Source organism: Diaphorina citri, unplaced genomic scaffold, assembly GCF_000475195.1.
Source record: "Diaphorina citri unplaced genomic scaffold, Diaci psyllid genome assembly version 1.1 scaffold398, whole genome shotgun sequence".
NCBI lineage: Eukaryota > Metazoa > Arthropoda > Insecta > Hemiptera > Psyllidae > Diaphorina > Diaphorina citri.
The window spans coordinates 31,598-59,478 of NW_007377833.1; the positions used below are offsets into that span (position 1 = coordinate 31,598).

General features: G+C 36.5%; 1 protein-coding gene across 1 annotated transcript; it reads right to left on the reverse strand.

Moving 5' to 3' along the window:
* Window positions 1–10,880: 10,880 nt before the first annotated feature.
* Window positions 10,881–27,841, reverse strand: LOC103508415 (girdin). The gene is made up of 16 exons (XM_008472959.2): window positions 27,801–27,841; window positions 27,034–27,142; window positions 26,584–26,672; window positions 25,873–26,090; window positions 25,192–25,443; window positions 24,533–24,779; window positions 23,842–24,037; window positions 23,255–23,411; window positions 22,235–23,005; window positions 21,622–21,860; window positions 20,121–20,387; window positions 19,447–19,647; window positions 19,026–19,173; window positions 18,411–18,662; window positions 11,367–11,437; window positions 10,881–11,042 (listed from the first exon to the last, which is right to left on the reverse strand). Exons 2-16 carry the CDS (start codon window positions 27,097–27,099, stop codon window positions 10,971–10,973), a joined length of 3,246 nt encoding a protein of 1,081 aa, XP_008471181.1. The 5' UTR covers window positions 27,100–27,142; window positions 27,801–27,841; the 3' UTR covers window positions 10,881–10,970.
* Window positions 27,842–27,881: the final 40 nt, after the last annotated feature.

Here is a 27,881-nt window from a genome sequence, read left to right on the forward strand (position 1 = left end):
ATAAGTCTATGGAAATTTTCATCTTTCTCGAACGAAAGAACGAACGGGTCAAACGGTTCATAAAAAAAGCTTTATTTATTTATGAAGCTCCTAATAATATTAAGGGACGATTGTGTATTTCATGTATTTCGAGTAGTTTATGCCCCGTTTCTTGCTGCTTTGGCTCACAAAATATTGCTTGCCCGTTGTATTAGGCTTGCATATTAATTAGTCTGAATTAGATTTTGCTTGTAATGTGTTTTTATAATGGCTTCGTGTCTTGCCTTCCCGCCCTGGTTGCCTAGCAATATGATTTTGTTGTTGTTCTTCTTGGGGAGGGTTTCCAGCCTCTCATGTACGAAACTACTACGTGAAGATGTAAACCGCACAGGGTTTTTGTGTTGCCAGGCAGAGAGAATGAGAGATAAGTGAGATAATAAAGGTAATGAAAGCGATCTGGGGGGGGTTTGGTAGCTCGACATATCAACTCTGAGCCGCCCACTCAGTCGAGCTTTTATTTGGTCAATGTGTTTTGATTAAACTGGGACTGACGAGATCTTCTTTATTTATAATGTTAATTTTTCAAGGTGCGAGTTCTCTATTTAGGTCAACTCTGGAAATGTGTGATTAAATTAGTGGTCCTTTTATGTGTCTATGAAGCTTGTGTTTAATTTGGATTCGAGTGGAATGTTCGTTTCAAATATCCATGACTAGGCTTGCCAAATATCCAAAATGTCGATTCGGAATAATGAAAGCCATAGGCCATACCCTGGATTCTCCTAAATTGGTCCTCAGATGTAGGCAAACATTGGGGATGAAAGAAAATGGGAGAAAATGCAGACTTGTTCTTCTTATTTGCTGACATTACAATCCGAAACACGCAAATGAAGAGAGAGAGAAAGAAAGAGAGGGACAGAGAAAGAGAGAGAAGGCATAAAAATCAATCTTCGACATTTGTCTTTGTCTGGTGCATAATTTGGCCATTATACTTTTGCTTTCCCGTCCTGAGATTTATGACTGGCATATAAAGAAAAACCATTTGCCTTTCTTTAGTTTTTCTCTTGCGTCAGAAGCTCGATTTGTTTCCTATATTCTGTGCGTCATTTTCAATTCACTTCTATCTTCTGTTTTGTTTGATGCCCTCTGTAATATTCTATTTATTCTTCATTTCACCTGCATTTCTCGAAAATAGCTTCAGTACAATTTACCTAATTGCATGTTACATTAAGAGTTGTTATTTTTCTAATAATTTTTCACGAATAAAGAGTATTGAGAAAGTTGACAGGTTAAAAAGATATAATCCGAAGCTTGTACCTTTTTAGGTCATTGATTTTCCACTGAGGGCTAGTGAGTTTTCAAGCTCCTAATTAAATGCAATCCAGGAAGGCTTTAATTTAAATATGGACATAGATAAACGTTACTGATTAAGGTTGCTCTGTTCACTTGATTATTACTCTCCATTTTTATTAATTAGTCAATAAGATAGCCATGGGCGGAATAAACACAAGATTCCAAGCCAAGCAAATGACTTTGGGTTCCAAGATTATTGGGACAAGAATGCATCCAATGTTAAATCTTGTAATTAATGGCTAGGCTACATCATTTTCCATAGTGACCTTCCTGTGTTTACATTACAGTTGTGAACCCAAGACACTGGGAGCCATACATGATTTCCTCATAATTCATCTAGCATATCGTCTGCTAGTCTATAGGCTTTGTCGGAATTATTATTATTATTACAGTTTCCTCGCCCATCAACTTTTACACTGACAATAAAGCAACAAAACGGTCGCTATTAAAAAGTACTTTATCGATTAGAAAACTAGATAGACAGCAGGAAAAAAGAACGTTAAGTGAATGAAAAGTTGAAAAAAATAAAACAAAAGTCTATGTTCTACGCCGACATTATAAAGCCTCATAAACAATTTCTGTTGCCTTTTTACGGCATGAAACCTCTCTTGCTAGGGCGTTTGCTGTACTGCAGTTTCCTTCACCATTATGCCAATAAAGTTTAACCCTTAGGTAACGTATTTAGAGGAAAGAAGTTCTTCCCACACGTTCTTGGCGTATTGATTTTTCATGGTGTTGTCCTATGGCCTTTCACTTACATGGTGCACACTGGCCACTCGAGCTTCATGTACGGAAAAGTTAAACTATTCAGCATAGGTACATATTATGGATACAATAGGCAAGTATCTGGTAAATGTATAGTTTACCATAATCACTTAATGACTTCAATCTGTGGAATTCGAACAACCTCTCAATAAATTTAAGCCCCTGTACCTACCCTAGCCTGGAGTAATAGTATTATTACCCCCAACATAATATACACACGTAAAAAACTGCTTCATTTTTTGCGAGCTAGTTGAGGGTGCTTTTACTCGTACATATGTAAAGTACCTCAGTGCAATGAATCGTGAATGCTGTGAAAATTGTAAAAGTATTGCATGTTAATTAAAATCCAATAGAGCTCTTATCTTCCATGAATGAAAGGCACAATTCTCTATTCAATAAGTAAGCAATAATTAAATTAATATTGACAGTGTGTAATAAAACTGATAAAATATATTATTTTATGAATTTACTCAAGACATGGGCTTGAAGTTTACTGATCAAGGTTGCAGATTTTAGATAGCACCAGTGCAGTTTCTTTGGTGTAAAGGAAGTGTATAAAGTATGCAATTTAATCTCACGTATAATTTTAATAATGTTTCTGCATGACAGAATTGCAACGAGCTTGTAATGTAAATTAAAAAGAATGTTCATTGAGGATTGAGGGGACAATATTCTAAAGCTGCAAAATCTTCTAGGAATACCTATAAGATAGGAAATAAACATAAGAAGAGTTAAGAAACGTCGCGTCGGGCGGTTATTGTTTTTTTGTTCTACCATATACGAAAAGGACATCGTTTTAATACTTGAAACCAACATTAAGAACCCTAATCTTTGGATGATCTATTCCTGGATTGTACAGTTATTCTGTCTTGTCACTTTAAATGTGTACACTGTAGTACCCTATGCACAATTTAGAAGTAAGTTGTGGAATTTCATTTTGGGAAAAGTGTATGAACCCTGTATTTGTGACCTCACATTAATAAAGGCTTTTACTCATCTAATCCAGTAATCCATGATAAATCCAATCATGTACCTACTAACCCCCATAAACAGAGGCTTGTTGTACCAGTACCACAATCACAAAGCACAGAGTCTTCTTATTGGAGAGAAGATTCCTTTTCCTTTGAATTCTTTAATATTCCTTACCTTACACAGTCGTTCTTTTACCCCTCAATTTTAAACTCTTCTCATTGATGTCACATGGATACCTGGCCCAGACTTATTCATAATGAACTTAGAAATTTGTATAACATCACGCTTCTCTACATGATATTTTTCACCTTTTCTCTAAACTTTGAATCCAGATTTTTGTCTTTTATTTGTTTCTAAAACCGACTGAAGTAAATTCTGTGATGTGTCAATGTATCCAAAATATTTCTCTTCTTTATTGTTATTATTAATATATGACTGCGTACCACATAAAATGTATCCGCGTACCACCAGTGGTACGCGTACCACCGGTTGAGAACCTCTGCTCCATAGGAAAAAAAAAGTTGCATTCAGAATATGGAAGTATTGAAGTTCTTTGCTTTAGCTATATTCTGTGAGATACTTATGTAGTGGTAATAATAATGATGACTACTTACTATAAAGAACTTCCTTAGGTCCCAGGTAGGTGCCTATTATTATGACTATACTACTGATACTGGGTGTATCTTTAACAGACTTGGATATTATTATGACTATAACGATGAACGCTTGATATCCAATACACCCTATAAGAAGTCAGGAGGAGAATTTATTTTAATAGGATTATAATAAATCTCTTACTGAACTAATTATAATAACTCTCGAGATCTGAGATGCTAGTAGGCATATTGTTGATAATAATATGCTGAGCTCTTTGTTGTGATGTGATCTAGACCTGTCTTGTACATCAATATTAGCTCGCTCCCAACTTCCTATTGGAACAAAGTTTCCACGACGATCTGGATTTCTTGTATTCATCATTACATTCATTACAATGTTAAAAGGTAAAGTTAAAATAAGTTTATATCTATGGAATTCGGGACAAAACGCCCCAAAATGAAAAACTGAACGGGACGCCGGGACACCCCCTGCAATTCGGGACTGTCCCGGCCAATTCGGGACGTTTGGCAAGCCTATCCATGACCCCCAAATATTTATTTAACATTTAGCTGAGCGTTAAATCAGATATCCCAACAATCAAAGAGCTCTCAGATCCTGTTAGGTGAGGTTGCCTCGTGCACATTAGAGATGAAAATTATTGCTTTGTGACAGCCAGCGATTTCTGAATCATAATTACAACTCTAGTTCTCTTCTTCTTCTTCTTCTTCTTCTTCTTCTCCTCCTTTCATTTTGCTTTTTCCTGTTTGAATATAGTCTCTCTCTCTCTCTCTCTCTCTCTCTCTCTCTCTCTCTCTCTCTCTCTCTCTCTCTCTCTCTCTCTCTCTCTCGCTGGGTGTAGTAATTTTATGTGTGAATGAAGTCATATGATATTTTTTGGCCAGAGCCAGAATGTTAGGTTTTCGAATACTAATATTTACGTCTTGAAAACTTGGACTATCAATTAGATTTTCGAACAATTTTATTAGTAGCTAAACACATACCTACACCATTCTTGGGTTGTTTATATTCTCGGTCCTAGCTTGTAAATAGGAATCTTCAAACATTGTGCACAATAGAGGCGTTCCGTAGTAATAAATTCATACTAAGAGTCCCAATTTAACATGGTTACTTGTGAAGCTCTCTCAACAATTTCCTCTAGCTTAAACAAAGCTGGAATCAATACTCGAACTTATATTACACAAAGTAGACTGTAGTAGTACTTTCGTAGCAGTAGCACTATACTATTTTACACGAAAGAAGGGAACTTTTGCCTAGGCGTTCTGCTTGATAAAATTTTCTCTCGTAGGAGGCATATTTTATATTTTCAAATTAATATTTCATTTGATATCGTTGTAATTGGTCTTGGTCTTGATTGTTGAGGAGTTTCGATTTTGTCCCATACTTTTCTTACGTATTGTTCGGGGTAGTTGTCCGTTCGGGGTCAGATTTTTGTCTTTTATTTGTTTCTAAAACCGACTGAAGTAAATTCTGTGATGTGTCAATGTATCCAAAATATTTCTCTTCTTTTTTACTTTCTATTAGAAAGATCGACTTACGAGAAAAATAATAATAATAGAGAGAAAGAAAGAAAGAGAGAGAGAGAAAGAGAAAGAACTTTCTATTATTTTTCAAACACATTTATTCTTAGGATCCCAATTCTTCTTTCGAATCAAAGAATTGAACGCTGTTTGAAATATGTATTTCTTCGCATACCTTTTGAAAGTTTGAATTATCATATATCATCAAGTCCCAACGAATTTCACGTCTCAATGACTCTATTGCTCCGTTCATTGTTGTAATATTTGGCTTCAAAATGTGTGACTAAAATTCTTTTAATTTGCGAATTTGTTTTTAATTTTGGTATGTATAATAATAAATTCTGGAAGGCTGAACTGTTTTACAGTTTTGTTGAGGCTGTTTTAAATACACGCGACTCTCGTCAAAGTTCTGAGAAATTGTCCAAAGTTCCAAGTTTTTGCAATAAGAAGGATTGACCTCGCAAAATTGTTTTAAATTTATTTCACCCAAGGGACGGAGGGGTTATTTGTGAGGTGTTTGTTAGCAATATAATAAGATCATGAACTGTTAATCACAATAGCCAAGCACTCACTGGTCTCAAGTCTTTAGCTCTTACACAACTATTAAACATTTTGACATTTCTCAAGCCAGCACGTCTTTTCTGTATTATTTTGATTTACGATGGATGAGGTATCAGTGGTGCAGGGTGGTTGGTTAGAAATTGAAATGCATTTGAGTCTCTTGATTCAGTTTGTTTTTGTTTGTTTAGAATTACCTATGTGGATACATGATTTCACAAAAACAATAATGATGAAAATGAAATGAAAATAAATTATTAATAAAATAAAATTGTCGAATTGAATATTGTCACCCTCAGTTAACTTTACTTTGGATTTTCCCTTGCACTTTTCTTCGCCACTGGAAGCTATGAAATATTTTTTCATTTTCGTTTTTTTTTTTTTTTTCCTAACAGAATGCTAATAACTAACTATTTCTAATATAATGTTAAATTTTTATGACACTCTGAGTATAGCATTTTCATGAACTGCCAAATAAATAGCCAGAGAGATTTAGTAGAGCTTCCAGGGTATTAAAAAGCAGTAAAATTGTGCACAATATAAAAAAAGACATGCTAATATCAGTGGCTTAGTATATTGGAAGTTCAGCAATAGTACGATGGTCGTTTTTATTTCCAACAAACCCTTTTATTTCTCCAATGCCCAGTCTGTCAGACTCCAGGAAGCCAAAGATAAGAATAGATTCAGAGGGACGAAAAGTATAACGGTTTGGTCGGAAGAACGGAAAGGTTTCAGACCAGGTGTTGGTAAATAAATGAAACTATCAATCTGCTCTTTTCTTATTTTGATTTCAGTCAAGTGTTTGGTGTATATTTACATTTCCAATGGAATTCTCTATACAAAACGTACTCGTAGGTAGTTTAACAGACTGTAATAATATTGAATGCATGCACATTGCAGTCATAATAATTAAAGCAGAAGTGTCCGTGTTAGCAATTTGCGAAAAGGGATGATTAATTTACATATAGGACGGCGCGGCGATTCAATGCGAGTATAGCTATAGAGATAGACAGCAGGGATGTTTACGGGGTGGTGGCTATTGCTAAAAGCTCGATTTTTTTTTTCATTAGCAAGCAAATATATTTTTATGTTTCGATTATAGCATTCAACACACGCTGTATCTACTTCTAGTTTTTTAATTATACATCAGCAATTCTACGTTTAGTACATACTGAATGATGCCTGATGAAGTTAAATTACATTTTTTGAGGTGGGTCAAGATTGTATTTTGAACGAGTGAGAGAGAAAGAGAGAGAATCGATATACCTCAGGTAAGAAAAACGTGGCAGAAGTGCTTAAGAAATCAATTTTAAATTTACCTTTGAACCGTCAAATTTTAAAATACCTTTATAACACACATACAAAAGATCACCCTAAAATCCTCACTCGAGAAATTAATAGACTGTTATTATTCACTTGACAAAGCACATGAGGGGCCCTCAAATGTTACAAAGGTTTAGAATAGAAATTATACAATATAATGGCCCCATTCACACATACAGAATCTTGGGTAAGTATAAAGAGAATACCCTACAATTTGACAGTCCTTGCAATCTACAAGGACAAAATAGTGAGTAGAAAACTTGGAAGAAAGTTTTAAATACCTATAGAGAGAAAATGCAGAACTCACAATAATAAAATTGTTTGGGACTTTCTTGACTTGTTGACAACTCAAAACAGACTAATGTTTATTTTGTAGCTGCTTTTTTTACTTTTGAATGGGTATCGCAAGAAAGCACTCTAGTTTTCGATAAAATTTAAACTCGAAAAGTTCATCGAAGATTCAAATGAATTTTACCAGATGGAAGAAAGGAAAAATCGAGAAAATATCTATCTTAGATCCGTAAAGAATATGGTTATAATATTTACAATCATTCCACGTGCTGAAATTTATCTGTGGAAAGTTGAAATGCTAGAACTAAAAGTACAAAGCCATTGTATTGTGGTGTGTAAAAATGATGAAGGACTTTGAGAGAGCTCAAAACCCAAATAAAAAATTATAAAGAAAATTCTTCCCTTTTTATACAAAAGTGAAGAAAAAAGGAATACTTTTGTTATGTTAATGTAAAGAAAGTACAATTGTCACATCTGCTTCTGTTATTAATTTAATGAACTGGCTACAATATGATTGTTGTTCAGGGTGGGTTAATGAAAACTCAATAAACTTGAGTGCAACAAAAGGGGACCTTGTTGGAATTTAGGGTTTCCAATTTTGTGTCCAGGTCAATTGGTAAATACATGCCAATGCTGCTCGCAATCTTTGACAGTACACAGTAACTTGTAAGCTGGAATTCGACAGCAACTAGGTTCCACTCCCAGCAGAGGCGCTGTTTTTTCGGCTTTCCTTTTGGACCTGGGGTCCAATCAAAATTTTGAGATGCTACTTTAAAAAGACAAGATTTCTTATACCTTTATCCTAGCTAGTCTGTAAGTTTCTTCACTAAAACGATTTAACAGCTACCTTCTAACATCAGTTCTATAGTTCACCCTATAACAATGAAATTGTAACATCAACCCACGTGATCCCAGTCAAAGGACATCGAAGCAATAATCATCTTGCAAAGGCTCCAAAAATCTTCATTCTACTTTTATTATTCATTCATAGATAATGAAAAGGTTCTTTTGAAAGAGTATTGATTGTTGTTGACGACCCTTCTTTATCAATAACATTTTCCCGTCGTGCTTCTTTCTTCTTCTTGTGTAGGTACTTCCAACTCCAGGAAGAAGCTGTGGTATGATGAGCTCAACCATTCAAGTTCTGATTACACTTTTCTAGTGAAATAATACGTTGTCCGTTGTGAACAAACAGGAAAGTTTCTATACCTATTTCCCGAATTCAACATTCCAATCAGATCCTCTCCTAGTAATCATTGGTTGATCAATTTCTACACATTAATTAGACTTACTTTATCATGGACACTCGTTGCTATCTTGAAAGCCCAGAAGAGGTTAGGTAGTAGAACAGCCGCGGTAGACAGTAATAGTACACAGAAAAAAGACGGAAGAACACGCGAAGACCGAAGGGTACGAAAACGAAACGTTACACAGAACTTACAATAAATTAAAAATATATACCGAATTTGTCACAAAAACGTTAAAACATTAAAAATCCCTAATTTTCGAACACTTTGTTCATAGTTCATGGGTGTCGTTTTCAGCTCGTTGTTGTGCTGGAGATGATGTTGAAACGACTAAGAGCTAGAGACTTGAAATTTGGTATGTAGCTGTCAAATGTGACAAGGATGCGACACGAAACTTTTGGTTAAGATCGGTGCAACGGTTGGCGGCATTTTACCGCTTTTGGCGGTTTTCGGTGTAATTTAACAATATCTCGGGAACGGTGTGAGCTAGAGACTTGAAATTTGGTATGTAGTTCACAAATGTGACAAAGATGCAACTCAAACTGTTGAGATAGAAGCTACGGTTGGCGGCATTTTGACCGCTTCTTGGCGGTTATCGACCGTTTTTTGGCGGTTTTCAGCTATAGCGACAAAACGGTCAGAGATATTGTAAAAGTTAGCGTAAAAGAACACTCAAATAAGCGTCATTCAATAGGATAAGGAAAGTCGTGTGATGTTCACACCAGATTTTTTACCAGTAGTAAATTAATTTTCTGTATTCTTTTCTAAAGCACCTGGTTCAAAAATGGTGTAAAAATATGGAGAAAAAAATGCATGATTTTCAGCATAAAACTGATCCTTGTTTTTAATTATTTATTTTTTACTCACAGTTTATGTAGGTATCCGGTCTTGTGGAATAAGCTTTAAACTTTACAACAAATAGCATTAATAATGGTTTTACCGAACAAATTTGAACACAACTGAGAAAACCCAAAAAATAAGAGCGTTCCTCTAATTTTGTCACCCAGCGTACCTAGTAGGTAGGTACTAACCAAAGAAATATACGACGTATAATTTACAAAAGATATTAATTAGACTTACTTTATCATGGACACTCGTTGCTATCTTGAAAGCCCAGAAGAGGTTAGGTAGTAGAACAGCCGCGGTAGACAGTAATAGTACACAGAAAAAAGACGGAAGAACACGCGAAGACCGAAGGGTACGAAAACGAAACGTTACACAGAACTTACAATAAATTAAAAATATATACCGAATTTGTCACAAAAACGTTAAAACATTAAAAATCCCTAATTTTCGAACACTTTGTTCATAGTTCATGGGTGTCGTTTTCAGCTCGTTCCACTATTGTGTACTATTACTGTCTACCGCGGCTGTTCTACTACCTAACCTCTTCTGGGCTTTCAAGATAGCAACGAGTGTCCATGATAAAGTAAGTCTAATTAATGTATTGACCGTTGCAATGAACTCTCAAGAATACGTAAAATTTCTACACAATGTTTCCTCTTTCAAAATTATCTGTGGATACACTTGTAACACCTTTGCACCAGGGAAAACATAATGATAATAATAATTCAAGCAAAACTGACTCGTTCAAAATTTATGACACGAAAATCGTATAATATGCAATGCTCGTCTGTTGTTCCAAAAGTTAAGTAAATTTTGGTGTTGTGCCTAAGAGACTTGTTGTCCAGAATATTAAATGAAAAGCTTTAGGATCATTAATAAATCCTTTGAAAATATCCCTTCCAAAAAAAAGCCACTCTGATTTAACCACATGACAAAAAATGTTCTAAAAGTGGTAGTCACTGTGGAGTAATTTTTTCTCTCGTGTCTTTATATTCAAAAAACCTTTCTCCTGTTCTTTTTGACATTTTAATATACTTGCGAAGTGACAATGTGAAAAAGGAGTAAAAATAAGTGGTTTCTTCTTTCTTTTTTTGTCCTGCGGCACTTTTATCAAATTTCCCTAGGAAACATGAAAGAATTTCAGATTATTATTATTACATGTTTTGTGTGTTATAGGTATTTTATAAACGTCATATGCACAAACATACACCTGCACACAAACTACATACATAATAATACTAATTCCTTTTAGAACACATTTAGGTACTTGTTAATTTTGTCTACAACGGATAGGGTTTCAACAATTAACGAATTAACACAGATAGAATTTTATACCTTGCTAGTGACTCTATGTCTATGTGAACATGAAGAAAATTGGGTAATGAATGGTAGCTAAATATACATAAATCTGCAGATCTGCACTAATAAAATCAACAACATCATTAGAGGGGTCAGGGAGAACGAATCAGAAATTTGTAAGGCTAAAATAAAATGTGCTTTTCACTTACCCTGGCTCTTGGGTTGTGGGCTTTTTATCTTTGTCCAGCAAAGTTCGAGACATTTTCTCTTCCTGTTCCTGAAATCCAAAGATCCAGAAAATTGTTATTATTCCGAGTCCACGATTTGATGATTTTTATTTCTTCTTTCGTTGGTTGCATTTTATTCTTTTGTTGGATGTTTTTTCGTTTCGTTGGATGTAATTAGTCGGTTAGATATAGCTTGTTTGCATTGCTCGGATAAGACTTAAGAGTACCTTAGCCCCAGCAGTAGACTAACGTGCTAATATCATTATTTTGGTAAGATAAAATGCCATACCTCAGCCATACCAAATAATGTTGAGGATAAAATTTCATACATCGGCAGGGATTGAACCCACGCTCTTCTGATTATTAAAACTTACGTTGGTGGAACTAGAAGCGTGCTCATCTCCAGAGTAATACAGTGTTCGCCTTGTTCCTGGAGTTTCTAAATCTGTAAACACACAACATTCATTGAGTTTTACTTTCTGTCCTCTACAAGTAAGTCATAAATTGAGTATTGTTATTAATCTTTCAATTATTGAAGACTAGCTGTTTGCCCGTAATTTGTTCCTATTTAGGTTCTGGAGAAGAAAAATTGTACCCCGTTAGGTAAGTGCAAGACGGCCCCATTTTCCAAAGCAACAAAAATCTTGTATTACAAGTCGACTTTAATCTGTGATTTTAAAATCTGGAGAATCACTTGTATGTATAGGATCGATTTGTAATTTCAAACATGAGTCACTGCTTTGTTCGAATTTTCAGATACCTTAAATAACTCTTCCAAATTTCGTGATTTCAGTAGATTGAAAGAGAAGTTAATGAGAGTGGCTAAAACCGTATGAATAGGATTGCGTACCTATATAGGTACTGAAGGCTTGGCCTCCAGTGATAGGCACCTACTTATTAGGAGTATATGAGACATGAACAGTGGATTAATAGAATTAGTTGAGGCTCAGTGAGCACTTGACTTTAAAACCAAAGCTTGTAAACTGAACTGATGTGTTTATGTCAACTACGAGCATTATCCTTTTTTTTTTCCAGCGGACTAGGGGCCTGCTTTATTATTGCTGAGGTTAGGACACACCAAGGCGGGGAAATGAATGCTTGGTTGTCATTTATTTTGCCAAATAGTATTGTAACTTATTAGTGCCTCTAATTTACGCTACTAATAAATGCAAAACACATACCTAAATGTAAAAATCAAATCTTGGGTGCTGAATTTTATCTGTGATTTTTTAACCGGTGCAATAGCTCAATAGTTTTATCAAAAAATAGGTCTGTGGCAAACACTGCTGAAAATCTTCTTGAAAATAAATTTAAAGTATTGCCTACAATTTTACCAACATCTCAAGAAGCCTGGTTGCTTTGAGCACTTGGAATTTCTTCTTTTGTGAGGAGTTCTTTGTTTTTGGACACATTATTCTTTAAAACTGTGATTGTACTTTAGGACATTATTATTAGAAATAAAGTATCTCTATTTTAATTTAAGATTTACCAGTAATTTACCCCATTTTATTATTTCCCTGTAATTTACAGAGTATTTACGGCATCACATATGACATACATAGTTAATTTTTTTTGCTTCGGGAACCAGCAGACTTTTCAATCAAAAACTTTTCTATCACTAATTTCTGTAACTTTGGCGGAATTTGAAAGAAAAAGATTCTATGCGTACAACATGTAAAAAATTGGTGTTTAATACAAAAATAGTCACTTCAAATGGGACAGTAGCATGAATAAAAAAAAAGTCTTTAATATATTGCTTTGTCAATGAAGGAATAAAAACCCATGCAACTGCCCCACTCAACAAAGGCAATATTAGTCTTTTAGAATCATCTTTTACGAAAATAAATAGTAACAAAAAATAAAAATGCACAGTTAAATTAAAAATACAAATAAAAAATAGGAAATAATTTAGACCAGGGGTGTCCAACCTTTTTCTAAGAGCACCCTACCTATTTAGGTTCTGGAGAAGAAAAATTGTACCCCGTTAGGTAAGTGCAAGACGGCCCCATTTTCCAAAGCAACAAAAATCTTGTATTTCAAGTCGACTTTAATATGTGATTTTAAAATCTGGAGAATCACTTGTATGTATAGGATCGATTTGTAATACAAGCCCATTACCTTGAAAAAACAGGACCTTTTTCTATGCCATTTAAGTCTGGACTTAGATTTGTGAAGGAACTAGCTATACAAGAACAATTAGGGGTGTAGTTTTCAGAAAGAACTCAGATAGTGGTCCCGACCATTAGTGTTCTGGGAATATACCTTTCTACCCTGACTGAATTAGCACCATGTTTGTTGTCCAATTGTTCAAATTGAGAAATGAGTAAATAACAAATGTAAAAACATTTCATGAAACCACGAAACCGTTCAAAACTATGAATAAAGTTGCACATGTACACATACATAAAGGCACAATAAGTACAGAGAAAATTCCAAAAATAAAACTAGACATTAAACATTAAGATTTCGATGAAAACATAAACAACAATGAACATTGATTTACCCTCAAAAAACGTTGTGGAAAAGTAGAAAAAAAAATAAAATAAAAAAGATGAAAAGACATGGTAGTAGTGATTCCTGTAAAATAGTAGTTTTTGACGTTCGCACACCACCCACAGCATTAGGTACTGTTGGGTGTTTTGTGAAATATAAGTGAGATTGCATTGATGATCATTTGATCTGGAGTTCCACAGTGAATTTCCCTAAGGAATGATTTTGAGTGACCTGTGAAGTAAAAATATTCATTATTACTTTTTTATTCGGAACCAAAGTTTTAGCGTCTTACAAAACCTCATCTCATTTTTATACCTATCATTTCTAGAAGTAAAATAATTGTAAAGTACAGAGCTGTTTCGGTTATTCTATTCTCCAAAACGCAAGTTGCTGTTGATAGTTCAAGATTCCTCGTTATATCTCAAGGTCTTAGAGCTTGAATCAAGATTGCTTCGATTGTGAATCTTATAATTGATTGCTAACACGGGTACCGCCCATTCAATGTTTTTTTCCGCCCCAAATGATTAACTACCTATTTCATTTTAAAATAAATAAAGTGAACCTGAACGAAGATCTGTAGAAATTCTCTAAAAACAACACATGCTCCTCCACTGGAAAAGAGAAAAAATGTTTGCATGCAAATGAAATGAGTTAAAAGTTGTTACTAAGGAAATTTCTTACATGTTAAAATTGTCAACTATAACAACAATCCATGTCCTAAACTAGGGACCACAAACGAGTATCTAAAAGAAAGTAAAAATGTAGAAGTAGGTTTCTCAGAAAGGGAAGAGAAAAGAAGAAGAAGAAAGAGAAATGAAGGAAAATAGAAAGGTTCAAAAGAAAAAAAAAGAAAGAAACGAAAGAGGGAAGGAAAAGAAAATGATTAGCGAAAAGTTTAAAGACAACCTGCTTTGGTATCAAACTATCCTGGAAAACCGAAGATCAAGTTAGTACCTTTGTTAGTATGAAATCATATTGATGTTGTGCTTATGCCTAAGAGAAGCTACGTTATAAATAAAGTTATTTACAAACAAAAAGGTATCCAAAGCGGGGTGCAAAATCATGCAGTTATTTACAACTAGAAAAGAAAGCAAAATCTAAAGGGTTAGAAAATGGCCAGTGCAAGCAGAGGTAGAAATGAAATTTAAATAACGTTTCTCGAAGCTACCCACAGCATATTGTAAGCGTAGATGCGCGACTTTTAGTAGAACCTAGCCTGAAAAGCCTGTGAAAATGATAGAGAGTCTCTATCATTGTCATAGATTTGGGTTTTCAGGGGACTACGCGCTACAGTCGCGCGACTACGCTTATAATGTGCGACGGACCTATATCTGCCCAATGATAGACGTCAAATCATGCCCCAAACTGTCGTCCATCATGCAACGAAATGGGAAAGAAGTACATACTTGGGTCATACGCAACCATATTCATACCACACGGGGTTATTGACAGGGGGTTGCATACTGAGACCAGCCTGAGACGGCTCTGTGGCTGGAGGAACATTAGAAGAGTAAGGGGAAGAAGTGGGAGACCCAAGAACAGCGGTCAAGCGATTGTACACCAACATAGATCTGAACATATACATAACACAGAGTAGGGGGTCAATGGTGAGCCTAAGGAGTAGTCTGAGCTTGGGCTGGTATTACTGAACAACCCTTGGGCCTGTTGTACATTGGAAATTGGAATCGTAGTGGCTTGAAAAACCAAACCTAAAAAAATGATAGGGACCCTATAGACTCCATCATTTTCATAGGTTTAAATTTTCAGGCGACAGGTCGCGCATCTACGATTCCAATGTACCACGAGCCCTAAGCAGAGGCGTGTATACTTTTTCCTTGAGTGCTAAAGGTTCATTTTCCTTGAGTGAACCAAATCATTTTTTTTTTCTGTCTGGGACTGAGTAGGAAAGCTCATACTTGATTTGATTTCCAAATATGTGATCCAAATATTTTTTATTTTTTCTTAGTTTTTATTTCGCCGAAAAACTTGCTTTTAATAGAGTTCGCCAAAAGATAGAGTTTGGAAGGTATCTTTAATGAGCACCTCACATTAATGGCACAGGAGGCCTTCACCAGAAGCGAAACCTAAGAGAAGCTAGTGCTTGCGATTTGTGACATATTTATATCCATTAAGGGCCATATTTATGAACAAAATACTGGCTCTCAATCTGCACTGAAGCATCAATTCCAAACATCTGATTGGCTAAAGTTTGTTTCAGTCTGACTTACGAGTGCAAGAATTTTTGTTCATAAAATGGGGTGTAAGACTTAGTTATAGGGGACCAAAGAACATTTGCCTTATAAGAGAGGCAAATAAGCCAGTGAAATCCAAATGTGTTGTAGAATTTTGCTTGTTCATTTTATACAGAAGCTTGTGAATAATTTTGTGAAAGGTACTTATTTATGATGCTTTCCTAATCTAAGAGTTTGAGTTGAAAGGTTTTCATTATACCTATGTAGCTACTAGCTTTAGAGCGAGGAACACTAAATTCTTAGTTCACCATATACATACATACCAATTTCAGGTCTTTTTTTTTTGTACATCGCTAAAACCAACACACATGAAAGAAAGTACGATATTAATTATGCAAATAATAATACCTTTAAAAAAAACCTTCTAATATTCTGCTACCTGTTTTAGGGTTTTGTACTACTTTGGTTGGCAGATTTTTTCAAGAGAGATAAAGATGCAAGAATTTCATACTTGATTTGAAACAGGGACAAAACTCACCTTGTGTTTGACCAGTATGGAATAATGTCTCATCAGATTATTCAGGTTAAGCTACATAGGTACATAGGTACTGATTTTCTTTAATCACGATCGAATAAACTACGGGCTAAAAAATTCCCGGAGGGACGGACCCAGCTTGTTTGTTAAATAATTTTGACGAACATGATTTCACTTTGCTTAAGTCCTATTACTGTTACTGTTGTACCCATCAGTGAGTTTTGAGAATGCCAAGATTCAAACTTCGGACTCATGGATATTGAAGAGGTTATTCCATACATATTAATATAATTTGTATTATTTTCATTGTGTTTGTAACATGTTAAGCTACACTCTACGTGGATGTCTATGGGACAGATCACTAAGCTGATATTTATACAGTGGGTTCCAGAAGTAATTCTGAACTTAAGCTACACTCTACGTGGATGTCTATGGGACAGATCACTAAGCTGATATTTATACAGTGGGTTCCAGAAGTAATTCTGAACCCCCCTAACTTTAGAACGGCTAAAAAATTTTCAACTCTGATTGTTAGGATAGGAAAAAAGGGTTATGGCCAATCGTTTGATGATGCCGGAATCCCAGAATACAGTTTCGACCATTGGATGTTTTTTCTTAAGTCAATTTTTGAGAAATTTAAATGAAAGCCCCCACAATATTATTACTATATCCTTCAAAAAATAAAATACTACTCGCCCACTGTATGTGATAGTGTGAAGATGAAATTGTTTAATCTTGTGCCAGATGATTTAATGAGCAACTTAGGATTGCTCAAATTATATGTGATTCCCTCTTCCATCCCGTCTTTCCGTAAACATTTAGTACCTATCCCACGAAGTGAGTTCTGCATACGATTTTGGATTTAAGTAGTTTTAAGTTCGTCTCTCCAGAACGAAAGGAAATGTGTGACCATGAACGGTGTGAATTGGGGTTAGGAAACAGCATCAAAGGTACGTAGCGCTACTGGGTTAATCGGATAAGCTTAATCCGAAGTATTAGAATTGGACTGTATAGGATTAACTTTTTCATTTGTAACATGATAATAATAATAATTACATTTACTAATTCGTCCCATCTCTCTCTCATTCACACACGCACTCATTTTTTATCTTCTTTACCTCTCACTCGAGTCTCCTAATTTTTCTTTAATACCTATATCCTATATGTATTCTCATTTAATGATATCTCTTCTTCTTCACCATTAGATCATTTTATTAATTTATTAAAATAAATAAAATCTTTGTTGTTCAGTGAGTCCTTTTCGCAATCAAACATTTATCCTCTGGGTAAGAAAATCCAGTGATCAAATCTCTTCACACCACGGTTCCAAAGTGTTTACAGCCATCGGCACAAACAGGTATTGGTGTCTCAAGTTCTTCTATGCCTATATTTCTTTTTTTCGTAACCGCCATTTCCGCAATGCTACCTGCTTATCAAACATTTATCCTCTGGGTAAGAAAATCCAGTGATCAAATCTCTTCACACCACGGTTCCAAAGTGTTTACAGCCATCGGCACAAAGTTCTTCTATGCCTATATTTCTTTTTTTCGTAACCGCCATTTCCGCAATGCTACCTGCTAACTTGCTGACCAACTTGATATTAGAGGGCACCAATATCATCATATTTAACATAAAAATCTCTTGTAACTTTCATGTCAAAATGTCAAATGATTTTGTCTTCTTTTCGAAAAAAGAAAACCAATTTACAAAATAAATACATACCTAATACCGATCTATGTATAAAGAAAACGCCTCCGGCGTTAACCTCGCCTAGTGGTTACCTTCCACTCAAGAGTCTATTATTATTATTATTATTATTATTATTATTATTAAAATCCTGGAATATAGTTCGGTGGGTAGGGTCTGATAGTTTTTCAGGATTTTGTGAGTCACTTAAGGAGCAGTTGCAGTCTGTCTACTTTATCCACTTTTTCTTTGTCCATTTTCCTCCAAATAAAGTCTGGGTGGGGGGTCTTTAAACAGGAAGGATACTAGCCTGAAATTTCCTTTGCTGAAGAAATAGCAAAGGTTGAGTGCGAATTGCATCCACTCGTAAATTTTTGTAGCCAAAAACAAATGTCAGCTCATAGCAAACTCCCCCAGGCTAACGAAAAAAAGCCGAACCCATCTGAACGGAAAGGCGAGGAAGAAGAAGGTATAAATAATTCAGAAGAAGGTATAAATAATTCCATTCTCACCTCCTTGTTTGGACCTCACATCTTCCAGACTAGTATCGGAATCCGTCCCCCGATCTTTCCTCAGGCTGTCCTCGTGCCAGGACTTTCGACTTTTGTTGATGAGCTCCGAGCCAGCTTTCCGCACTTTACGTACGAGGTTGGCGCCGAAACTTTTCTTCTTGGATGAGGAAGAACACGAGTCTAGCTTGCGGTAATGTTCCATGATCTTCTCTTCCAGCTTTTCCTTCTGACGATGGAGATTGTTTAGTTTATCTGAAAAAGGGGATTGTTTTTAAAGACACCGCGTTTAGATATCAGCGTTAAAGCTCGTAAAATACAAAAGTTATTATTTACAAAACATTCTCTCAACAATTCAAATAGAAAACATCTGAGTTAGGCTAAAAACAGCTCAGCTCCACTCTGTTTTTTAGAGCTTTTCGCCCTCAGTTCTATGCTGTTTGAAGTCATGCTCTCCGCTCCAGCCTGTTTTGAGACTTGGATCACTTGAAAGAGGGAATCCTCTCTCCTACTTATGTAGAGCAGCAATTATTTGGTTTATAGATTCAGCACATTAAGTTCCTAATATTTGCCGGTGGGGTTGATTTCTAGCCGATTTTTTTGTTCAGAAATGCATACCTGAGAAATTTTTCTCTTCCTCATGATAATGGTCCTTATCTTCCAAGGAATGGGTTAGGAGTTCATGATACTGGGCTAGAAGATTTGTAACGTGCTCCATCAGTTTTCTTCTGTCGTCCTCCAGGTTAGCGTTCATCTTGGTTGCCATCTGAAACAAAACATCGATTTATTAATGGGTTGTCTTAAATCTAGTTGAGCCAGCCTAGTTAGCTTGGTTGGTAGCGCGTCTGCCTTGTAAGCGCTAGGTCACGGGTTCAATTCCCGCCAGGGGCGGATTTTATCCTGAAGGGATAATGTTCGTTCTTGGAACGGCTGGCTCTCTTCTATCCTGTCTTCCTTCTCTCTTCGATTCCGGGACGATAAGACCTTAGCAGTTACAGAAAAACAACAACAAAAAAGTACCTAAATTAAGTTTACTTACTTCTAATTTATTCTGATACTTGGATAGCTGTACAGACAAGGCCGATATAGCATCATCCCTATTGGCCAGTTCGCCTTCTAGTTCGGTCAAGGATAAGGTTAGCTTCCGTTTCTCCATGTGATTTCCCTTGTGTTCTTCTTGGAGGGCGCGGAAATCCGCTTTGAGTTTTTCGTTCGCCGTGAAAAGAATTCGGAAGTCATCCTGAAAATGGAAAGAATTACATAAAAGACCTTGTTGAGACTGCAGACTTCAAAGAACTTTACAGTGCCATTCTGGTAGGAAAAACAAACTTGGTAGTAAATTATACACGTATTCTATTTGCTTAATTTGCTAAAACTGCACTAAATCTCTAGGTTTTACTATTCTAAGCAATATCACAGCGCTTATTTTGTTCTTTACGGTACTTAAAAAGGACCAAAATAAGCATTGTGGCATTGCTTAGGATAGTGAAACGTTCTGTGTGTATGATACCCTGATAGACCTGTTTTTGTCCTCTTTTTACGATATAACGATCCAGTCGATACAACATACCGAAAGCTATAAATTTAATATCGGTCCATAAATAATCGGCACGGAATCTATATTAATTTTATAATTGACTGGTACCACCCCTCCCCGTACAAAAGACGGGTTACCCAGATACCCAGAGCTCCTAAGCCAACCAATTTCTTTACCTTCAATTTAGAATGCTCCGCTCGCAGATTGCTCAACGAATGAGATTCAAACTTCAGCTGCTCCATCTCCGCTTGCAAGCTTTCATACGAAACTTTCAACTGACTGTATTGTTCTTTGACGGTTTTATTCTCGTTCTTCACATCTCGCAGTGTTGACTTTAGGACTTTGATTTCTTTCACTACAGACTCGTACTCCATGTTTAGTTGTTCGTGAAGTTTGGTCATGGTCATTTGATCTTGAAGGAGCTCGTTGTGATTGGCTAGAATCTGAAGGGATAAGATAGAGTTGCTGGGTCAATGTAATCTTATGTAATAAAAAGGACAGAGAATCAACAGGTTTTATTTACAATCTCTCAAAAGATTAAGAATGGTTGACCAAAAAAAAAAAAATAGATTTACCAAGAATTGGGGTCTAATATTTTTTGTAGTAGAGAGAATACAATGATTTATGACTTTACTAGCTGTTGTGCCCGTGCTTCACCACGGTTTAGAATATTTTAGTAAGAAAAAAATTCTCCGTCAGTAGGAAACGGTCGCGCTGCGCGCTCCCGGAGCTTCGCGGTTTGTGCATGAGGTTGCGCTTCTGCATGGGGTCGCGCTGCGCGCTCCCTTGTTTACGGTCGCGCTGCGCGCTCCCGGGGCTTCGCGGGGTGTGCATGAGGTCGCGCTTCGCGCTCCCCTTGCTTCGCCCCTGAAAACTAATATCGTCCCTGAGTCTTGTCTCGAAGAAATGAAAACTGAAATCTAAAAGCGAGAGCAAAATACTAAACGTTGAAGACTAATACCGTCCCTGAGTCTTGTCTCGAAGAAATGAAAACAGAAAACTAAAAACGAGAGAAAATATTAAACGTAGGAAAAGTTTTGCTGGCCTCAAAGCGTGTTCCCCGTGTATTTCTTATGGGGGGACTAAACCTCGAAGAAATGAAAACTCAAAACTGAAAGCGAGAGAAAATATTAAACGTAGGAAAAGTTTTGCTGGCCTCAAAGTGTGTTCCCCGGGCATTTCTTATGGGGGGACTAAAAAACGTCAATATCTCGGGAACGGTTGGGAATTTTAAAGGTCTGATAATTATTTTGGGTAGATACGACAGTTTTACTGGGGGTCTTCGTTTACACTTTTTCGATATCTATCATAGTTTTCTCTAAACAATTCGGACAGACATACATAACCCGTCCATATTTCTCTTTTATACAGATGGGTTATTATGTATATAGAGATGGGTTATGAATGAGTCACCTATTGGACTCTGAAACGTGCAGAACATAAAATCCCCCTCAGTTCTGACCCCGCTCACTTCTGGGACCCCAAATTTCAATCAGCGACGTGCCTTGATTCAAGGAACATATGTACCAAATTTCATCAAAATCAGACCAGGCAATCGCGAGTTATAGAGGAGCATACAGACAGACATCCAAACCAAATGCAAAACGGTCGAGTTAAAACATAGACCTCACTATCGTTCGGTCAATTAATATATGGGAAAGGAACAAAACATCTTACTTGTTTTAGTTCTTTGGCCAATTCTTCTTTCTCAGCCACCAGCTGTGAGTTCGCCAGCTGCAATGCTGTATGTTGGGATGTTAAGGATGAGATTTGGGATTGCGACGTCTTCAAATCTACCTCTAGTTTGGCGTTGTTCAGAGATGATTCATCATTGAAATGTTCAACACCCAGTTTCTTCTTCACAGCGTTTAGGATTTCAGGACTGGAGAGAATTTTCTCTAGAATGTTTTCGGCGTCTGAAAAAAGCATTGAAAAGTAAAGGGGACTTTTAGCCTTATTCCGAAAATACCTGAGAACCTGAATGGAATAGGTATAGTTTGAATTTTACGTAACCTCCCTGGAATAGCGTTATCATAACTAGGCCTGTACTTTAGAGGTCCTGAGTTCAATCACCGGATGATTCAAACTATTTTCGGTTCTGTAATGTGTAATCTGTATTTCACTCTGTTCTTTGAGGGTTCTTTAAATGGCTAGAATTCATACACAAAATGACCACTTTGAGACTAAGGTGTAGGGGCAAACAGTCCTTAAAGATGTGTTAAGGTTATACGAATTTACAACTGGATAAAAATTTATTACAATTGAAAAGGAATTACATTTCATCACTTACCAGTTTGATCGTCCATAGCAAGTCCCAGCTTATCCAAACTATTCTTCAAATGAGTTGTCTTGAGCTTTTCATTAACCAAGTCATTCTGCAGGACACTCAGAGTGTTCTTATCCACTTGGTATTTGCTATCTAGCTCATCCATTTCTCTCTTCAGATCATTGTATTTCTTCAGTTCATTCTCCTGGTCCTCTATTTGCTTGGTTAGACTGACATGTTCCTTTTCCATACTCTCTAACTTATTCGTCAACTTGTCCAAGCTCTCTGCTTTGCTCTCCAACGCTTCCTTACACTTCTTAATTTCCTTCTCACAGTTTGCTAGTTTGGTTTTGTACTCGTTAATCTCTTCCGTGTTGTTACTCAGCTGTTTGTTGATTTCCATGTTCAGTTCCAGCTCTTTGTTTTTCCACTCCAGTTTTTGCTTCTCTCGATTCATATTGTCAAGCTCGTCATTCCTCACTTGGATTTGTAACTCTAAATTTTGATATGACTCGTTGATTTTCCGGATTTCGGTTTCTAGTTTTGTAAATTTTGATTCGTATTCGGTACACTGGGCACTCAGCCGTCGTTTGGTCTCCTCCAAGTCCTCCACCTGCAAGGAAAGCTTCTTTTTCTCTTTCTCCAGCTCCAAAATTCGCTCACCACTCTCGTAGAAAGCGTTTTCGTGTAAACTTTCGATTGTCGAGAGGAGTCTTTTGTTTTCTAGTTCTAGTCGGAGTGCTTTGGCTTGGGCACTGCTGGTAAGTTGTTCGGAAAGGCTGTTGTCTCCAGACCCTGAGAAACAAAAGGAAACGCGATGTTACGAACAAAACACTAGGTACCTACATCTCATACAACATGTTATATTTCTAAAGCAAATGAAATCAAGACATTACTTGATAATTTGTATTCTATACCTTCAACCACAAAAGTTCAATATTTCAGATTCTTTCTTGACCATCCATCTCTAATTTCATTCACAAAACGACCTAATAATGCTAGCAAAAATTACTAACCTACTAGGAACATAAAATAAAACCATACCTGGTGAAGCCAGATCGTTCAAGTCCACCGAGCTAACCGACTGGTTATCCACACATTGATTTGATTTGCTCAGAAGCGACAGGTTCGTATTCTCCTCTATCAACTGCTGCAGTTTTTCAGCATTCGCATCCCTCTCCAGGGCTATCTCATTGATTGCCTGTTTGTATGAACATAAAACGTTTTATTTAACAACTCATTACAGAATAGATGTGCTCGCAGGTACGTGCTCCATTTATTTATTTTATTCATTTCTTTTAATTGCAAAAAAAAAACAGTTTTTTTTCTGGGTAGTGCAATTAAAATAAATAAAATAAATTTACCAACTGATTGGCCCAATTTCGAATCCCAACAAGTTCTCACCATTCTTCCACCTCCTTCTACTGCCCCTAATGCACATGCTTGCTGCCAAGCGATTTTCTTCTCGCCCATCTGATGAGAGGTATACTATGGGATGGGCATGCTACGACACAGACCACATGCGTCTAATGTAGCAGTTGTTTCATTGCTACGAAATAAAAACGGCGGTGAAACACTCATCCTGAAATAAAAGAGGCCTTATTCCACTGTTTATATTTCTGTTTCCTTGCCTGTTTGTATTGAAGTATAGTCGATTCCAGCTCTAGGGTGTGGTCTCCGCGCTTTCTCGCTTTGGCTAGTTGTTCTTCCAGCATCTCTCGAGTTTCGTCCAGAACTCGGTTGTCCTGTCGCAGTTCCTCAACGCGAGACTTGTAGTATTCCAGATCCGTCAGCTTGTCTTTGTACCTTTGAATTTCTGATTCTAATCTGTAAACACAGAAGTTGCTGAGTACTAGGACGGAAAGGCCATAAGTATTTGTTTCACTTGCAATTAGTTGCAAGCCTCTTTTTTTTCCTTCAAAAAATAAAAAGAAAATGTAGCGTCCTTTTACATCTTCTTAACTTTTTCGTGTGACTTGTTCACAAATCACCCCTCTTATTAGGTAGCTTCTACTATCTACAAAACTTGTCCTCTTCAAAATGATCTGGTTGTTTCTACCTGCGAATTTTCCCGTTATTCAAGTCTCATTTTTTTTTTTTTTTTTTTTTTTTTTTTTTTTTTTTTCTTTCTTTTTTTTCAAGATTGTATCTCGGTACGTTTTCGCATTACTTCAAGGCACATTCTTTTACATCCATGCCTATCCGAGAACGGAAGAGTCTGGTTAGAAAATTTCCGCCCTAGCAGGGATTCGAACCCAGCACCTCCGGCTTGAGAGTCAGTGCTCTTGTCCACTCGGCCACAGAGGTGAGTAATGAACTTACCTATCACAGCGTTCCGCTCGTTCCCGCAAGGCATCCACCTCATCCCTGTACGCTTTCCCCGACCTAGCCTCCGCCCTGAGCTCTAACATCTCCGCCTTCATGCGATTTATCAACGCCTTGTGATGTTCCAGCTCATCCCGGCTTTCGGTCAAATGCTCGGATTTCTCTTCCAACTCGAGACGCTGCTTGCGAAGTTTCGATTTCAAATCTGCCAGTTCCACCGCCAAATGCTGACACTCGCTGTTTCCTGGAAAGGAATGGAGAAGTATCGCATAAAATTCGCCCACATAAAATAAATCTATAATACCTACTTAAATAAAATTGTAGATTTGACAGTACATTGCTTGAAATCGTGAATTTTTTAGTTATTCCTACTCCTTTTGCATCTAGGATGCCAAAGATCGCATTAGAATTCTGTCTGTCAGTCACGCTGAAAGACCTGTTTTGTCCTCTTTTCAGGAGAAAAAGGCTCAACCGATTTAGATAAATTTTTTGTGGTTGTTAAGAAGAGGGCGGAGGGTAACATGGGCTACTTAAATTTGCTACATTCCATTGTGATTCAAAATGGCGGATCTCCAAAGTTATGCCTCTTCTCGCGTACAAAGGACGTGTCAACCACTGGTCAACCCTAAGAGGCCCGAAATATTTCTAATGCTCACCTATACTGGGGTTTCTCTTTTCCTCCACCAATCGCCATGTCTGCAAGTAGCGATCCCGTTCTTTGGCCAAGGCTTTCACATTCGACACCATCACTTCTGTAGGCACTCCCTCGCAGTTATCCAGAGACAGCACAATGTCCTGGTTTTCCGTCACTTGTTTGATGCAATCGACCAGGGCATGTTGAGATTCCACGGGCAACTCTTTTATCCTCTCGATGAACGTTTCTTTGTTGGGACATTGGACTGCACAGCCTGGGAGAGAAGGAAGAAAATGGGGGATTGTAACAGTGAGTTTAGATAATCCAGCAGATTTTCAGACTACCAGATTTTTCATTTGTTTTTAATAGGTAATACTTTTATACAATAAGTAAGTAATATACTCTCCAAAATGTCTTATTTACCTTCTCCTTAAATTCACCTGAAGAAAGAGAAAAAATATGACTGGGATTACAACTCTGTGTCTGGCCCATATCCAGAATTTTAGCATCAAGGGGGAAGGGAATACAACCACTGACTTATTAGGGGGAGGAATGCTCCAAATTTTCAACAGATATTTTTTAGTGTATATTAAAATGGGCAAGTTTAATGATGATGTTGTAGTTCCCATTTTTGGTTCAATATTAGAGTAAATCAAACAGATTAGAAAGTGGTGCATATTCCTACATTTAGGGTTATACTTACCTAAAAGCAGTAACAGAAGCAGCTTCATGTTCTCAAGTCCCTGTTTGCTTTCTGGCTCTCTGCCAATAATGAGCACATCGGGTAGCACCAGGACAATTTGACACAGTTCCTCTTCATACAAAGACTTGATATTCTTCACGATGGTGTTGAAGTTCTTAATTCTAACAGAAGCATTTCTTAAACTTGGCACAACACTCTGGTGTACAGGTTCTGGATCACTGGAAGAAGAAAAAGTTGAACAGGTGAGACAAAAATAAATACCTACACAATAAGTAGAAAATAAAATAAATATAAAAAATTAGAAAATTATTTTAAAATATTTTTAAAAAGATCACAAGAGCAGTGCTACTCTCCAGTGCAGCTACACCCGTCTACAGATAATAAATAAAAGAACAAGAACTGCTTTTGAACTGGTGGGCATTACTCCACATGACTAGAAAAAATGTCAAGGCAATCTTGAAGAATGGCGTGAATAAGTAGTTCAAATACCTTCACCATGGGGGACAGCAGAGAGATTGGACGGTATGATGAGGATTTATCCGTTGGTTTGTTGGGTTTCAGGAGAGCTATTATGCTGACCGGACAAAAACAACAACTACTAGAAAAATCCTGTAGGTATTTCTGCAACTTCACATTCACAAGAGGTTCCTGAGTTTACAAATCTTGGAAATTGAATTTCAAACCAAGATATTGAATTTATTCAATACTTACATCAATAAATAAACCTCATGAATGTAAATTCCATCAGCCAAATCTTCATAGTCACTCAATCTGTCAGGATTACTTAAACATGACAAGAGCTGAAACAAAATAGACAGCAATACTATTAAGTGGGTCTGTATCTCGATTTACTGCTCCCATTATACTGAAAAGTTAGCCCTAGCAATTTTCATTTGTTTTTCAAACTCTTTAATTTTTACAATTAATAACTCAATACTAGCATCTAAACATTTTAGCATCTCAATAGTTTTCATAAATTTAGAAACTCCTCAATTTCTGTAGAGGTTATTTTACTGCTCCCATTATACTGAGAAGTCCCTTAAGCCAACAATTTTTATTAATTTCTAAAACTTTTGTTTTTACAATTACTTAATAACCCAATACTAGCATCCAATTATTTGTAGTTTGCATGAATTTCTGCCCCAAGAAGAACATACTTACCCATGTTACAAGAGGTCCTTTTAGAAACTCCTCAATTTCTGTAGAGGTCGCCATGTTGGAAGACATGATGATTTTGTTATCACTATCTTCTGTCAGCTCAACTTCATACCTGGGAGTGAAATTATTAAGAAGACATAACAATGAAACAGAAAACTCCTTTTTGTGTTTCAGCTAACCCTATAATAACTCTGGTCACTGCTCGAATTGTGAAAGCTCATTTGCATTTAACCTAATCCTATAATAACATTGGTCACTTCTTATTTGTGACAGCTCCTTTTGTATCAATTTCCCATTGGTGTGACTTCTGAAAAAGTACCAAAACTTGAAGAAAGCAATCTCAGAGTGGGTATTACACTAGGCTTGCACACAAGAGGTCCCAGGTTTGATTCTCAGTAGTCAAAGTTTTTAGTTCTGTGATTGGAAGAATGTGTGCCCTAAGCAACATAAGAACAATTTTAACGATAAAATAAAACCATGCAACTGGATTGTGATTCAACAATTCTCTCTTGAGACTTGTTGCATTGAGCCTTCTACAGGATTTTGGTAATATCATCACCCTAAAAGTAGCATACCGTACCATAGTACATTCTTTAACAAACTAAGAACATTTTTTTTAGTTTTTCACTAATTTTTATGGAGGTTGATGACTTTCTTACTATTTTCCGTGCTTTGCTTAGGCAATAAATAACTTCCTTCAACTGCAACAGTTGTTAACAACTGGAAGTTGAACTTCTGCGTTTAGAACTTGATTAAAATGGCATACTTACAAGATGTGGAATTTCCCAGGGAAAACTAATTCCGGCCATGCATTGTGTCAGTTATTCCAGTGCGAAATGATAACTAGACAT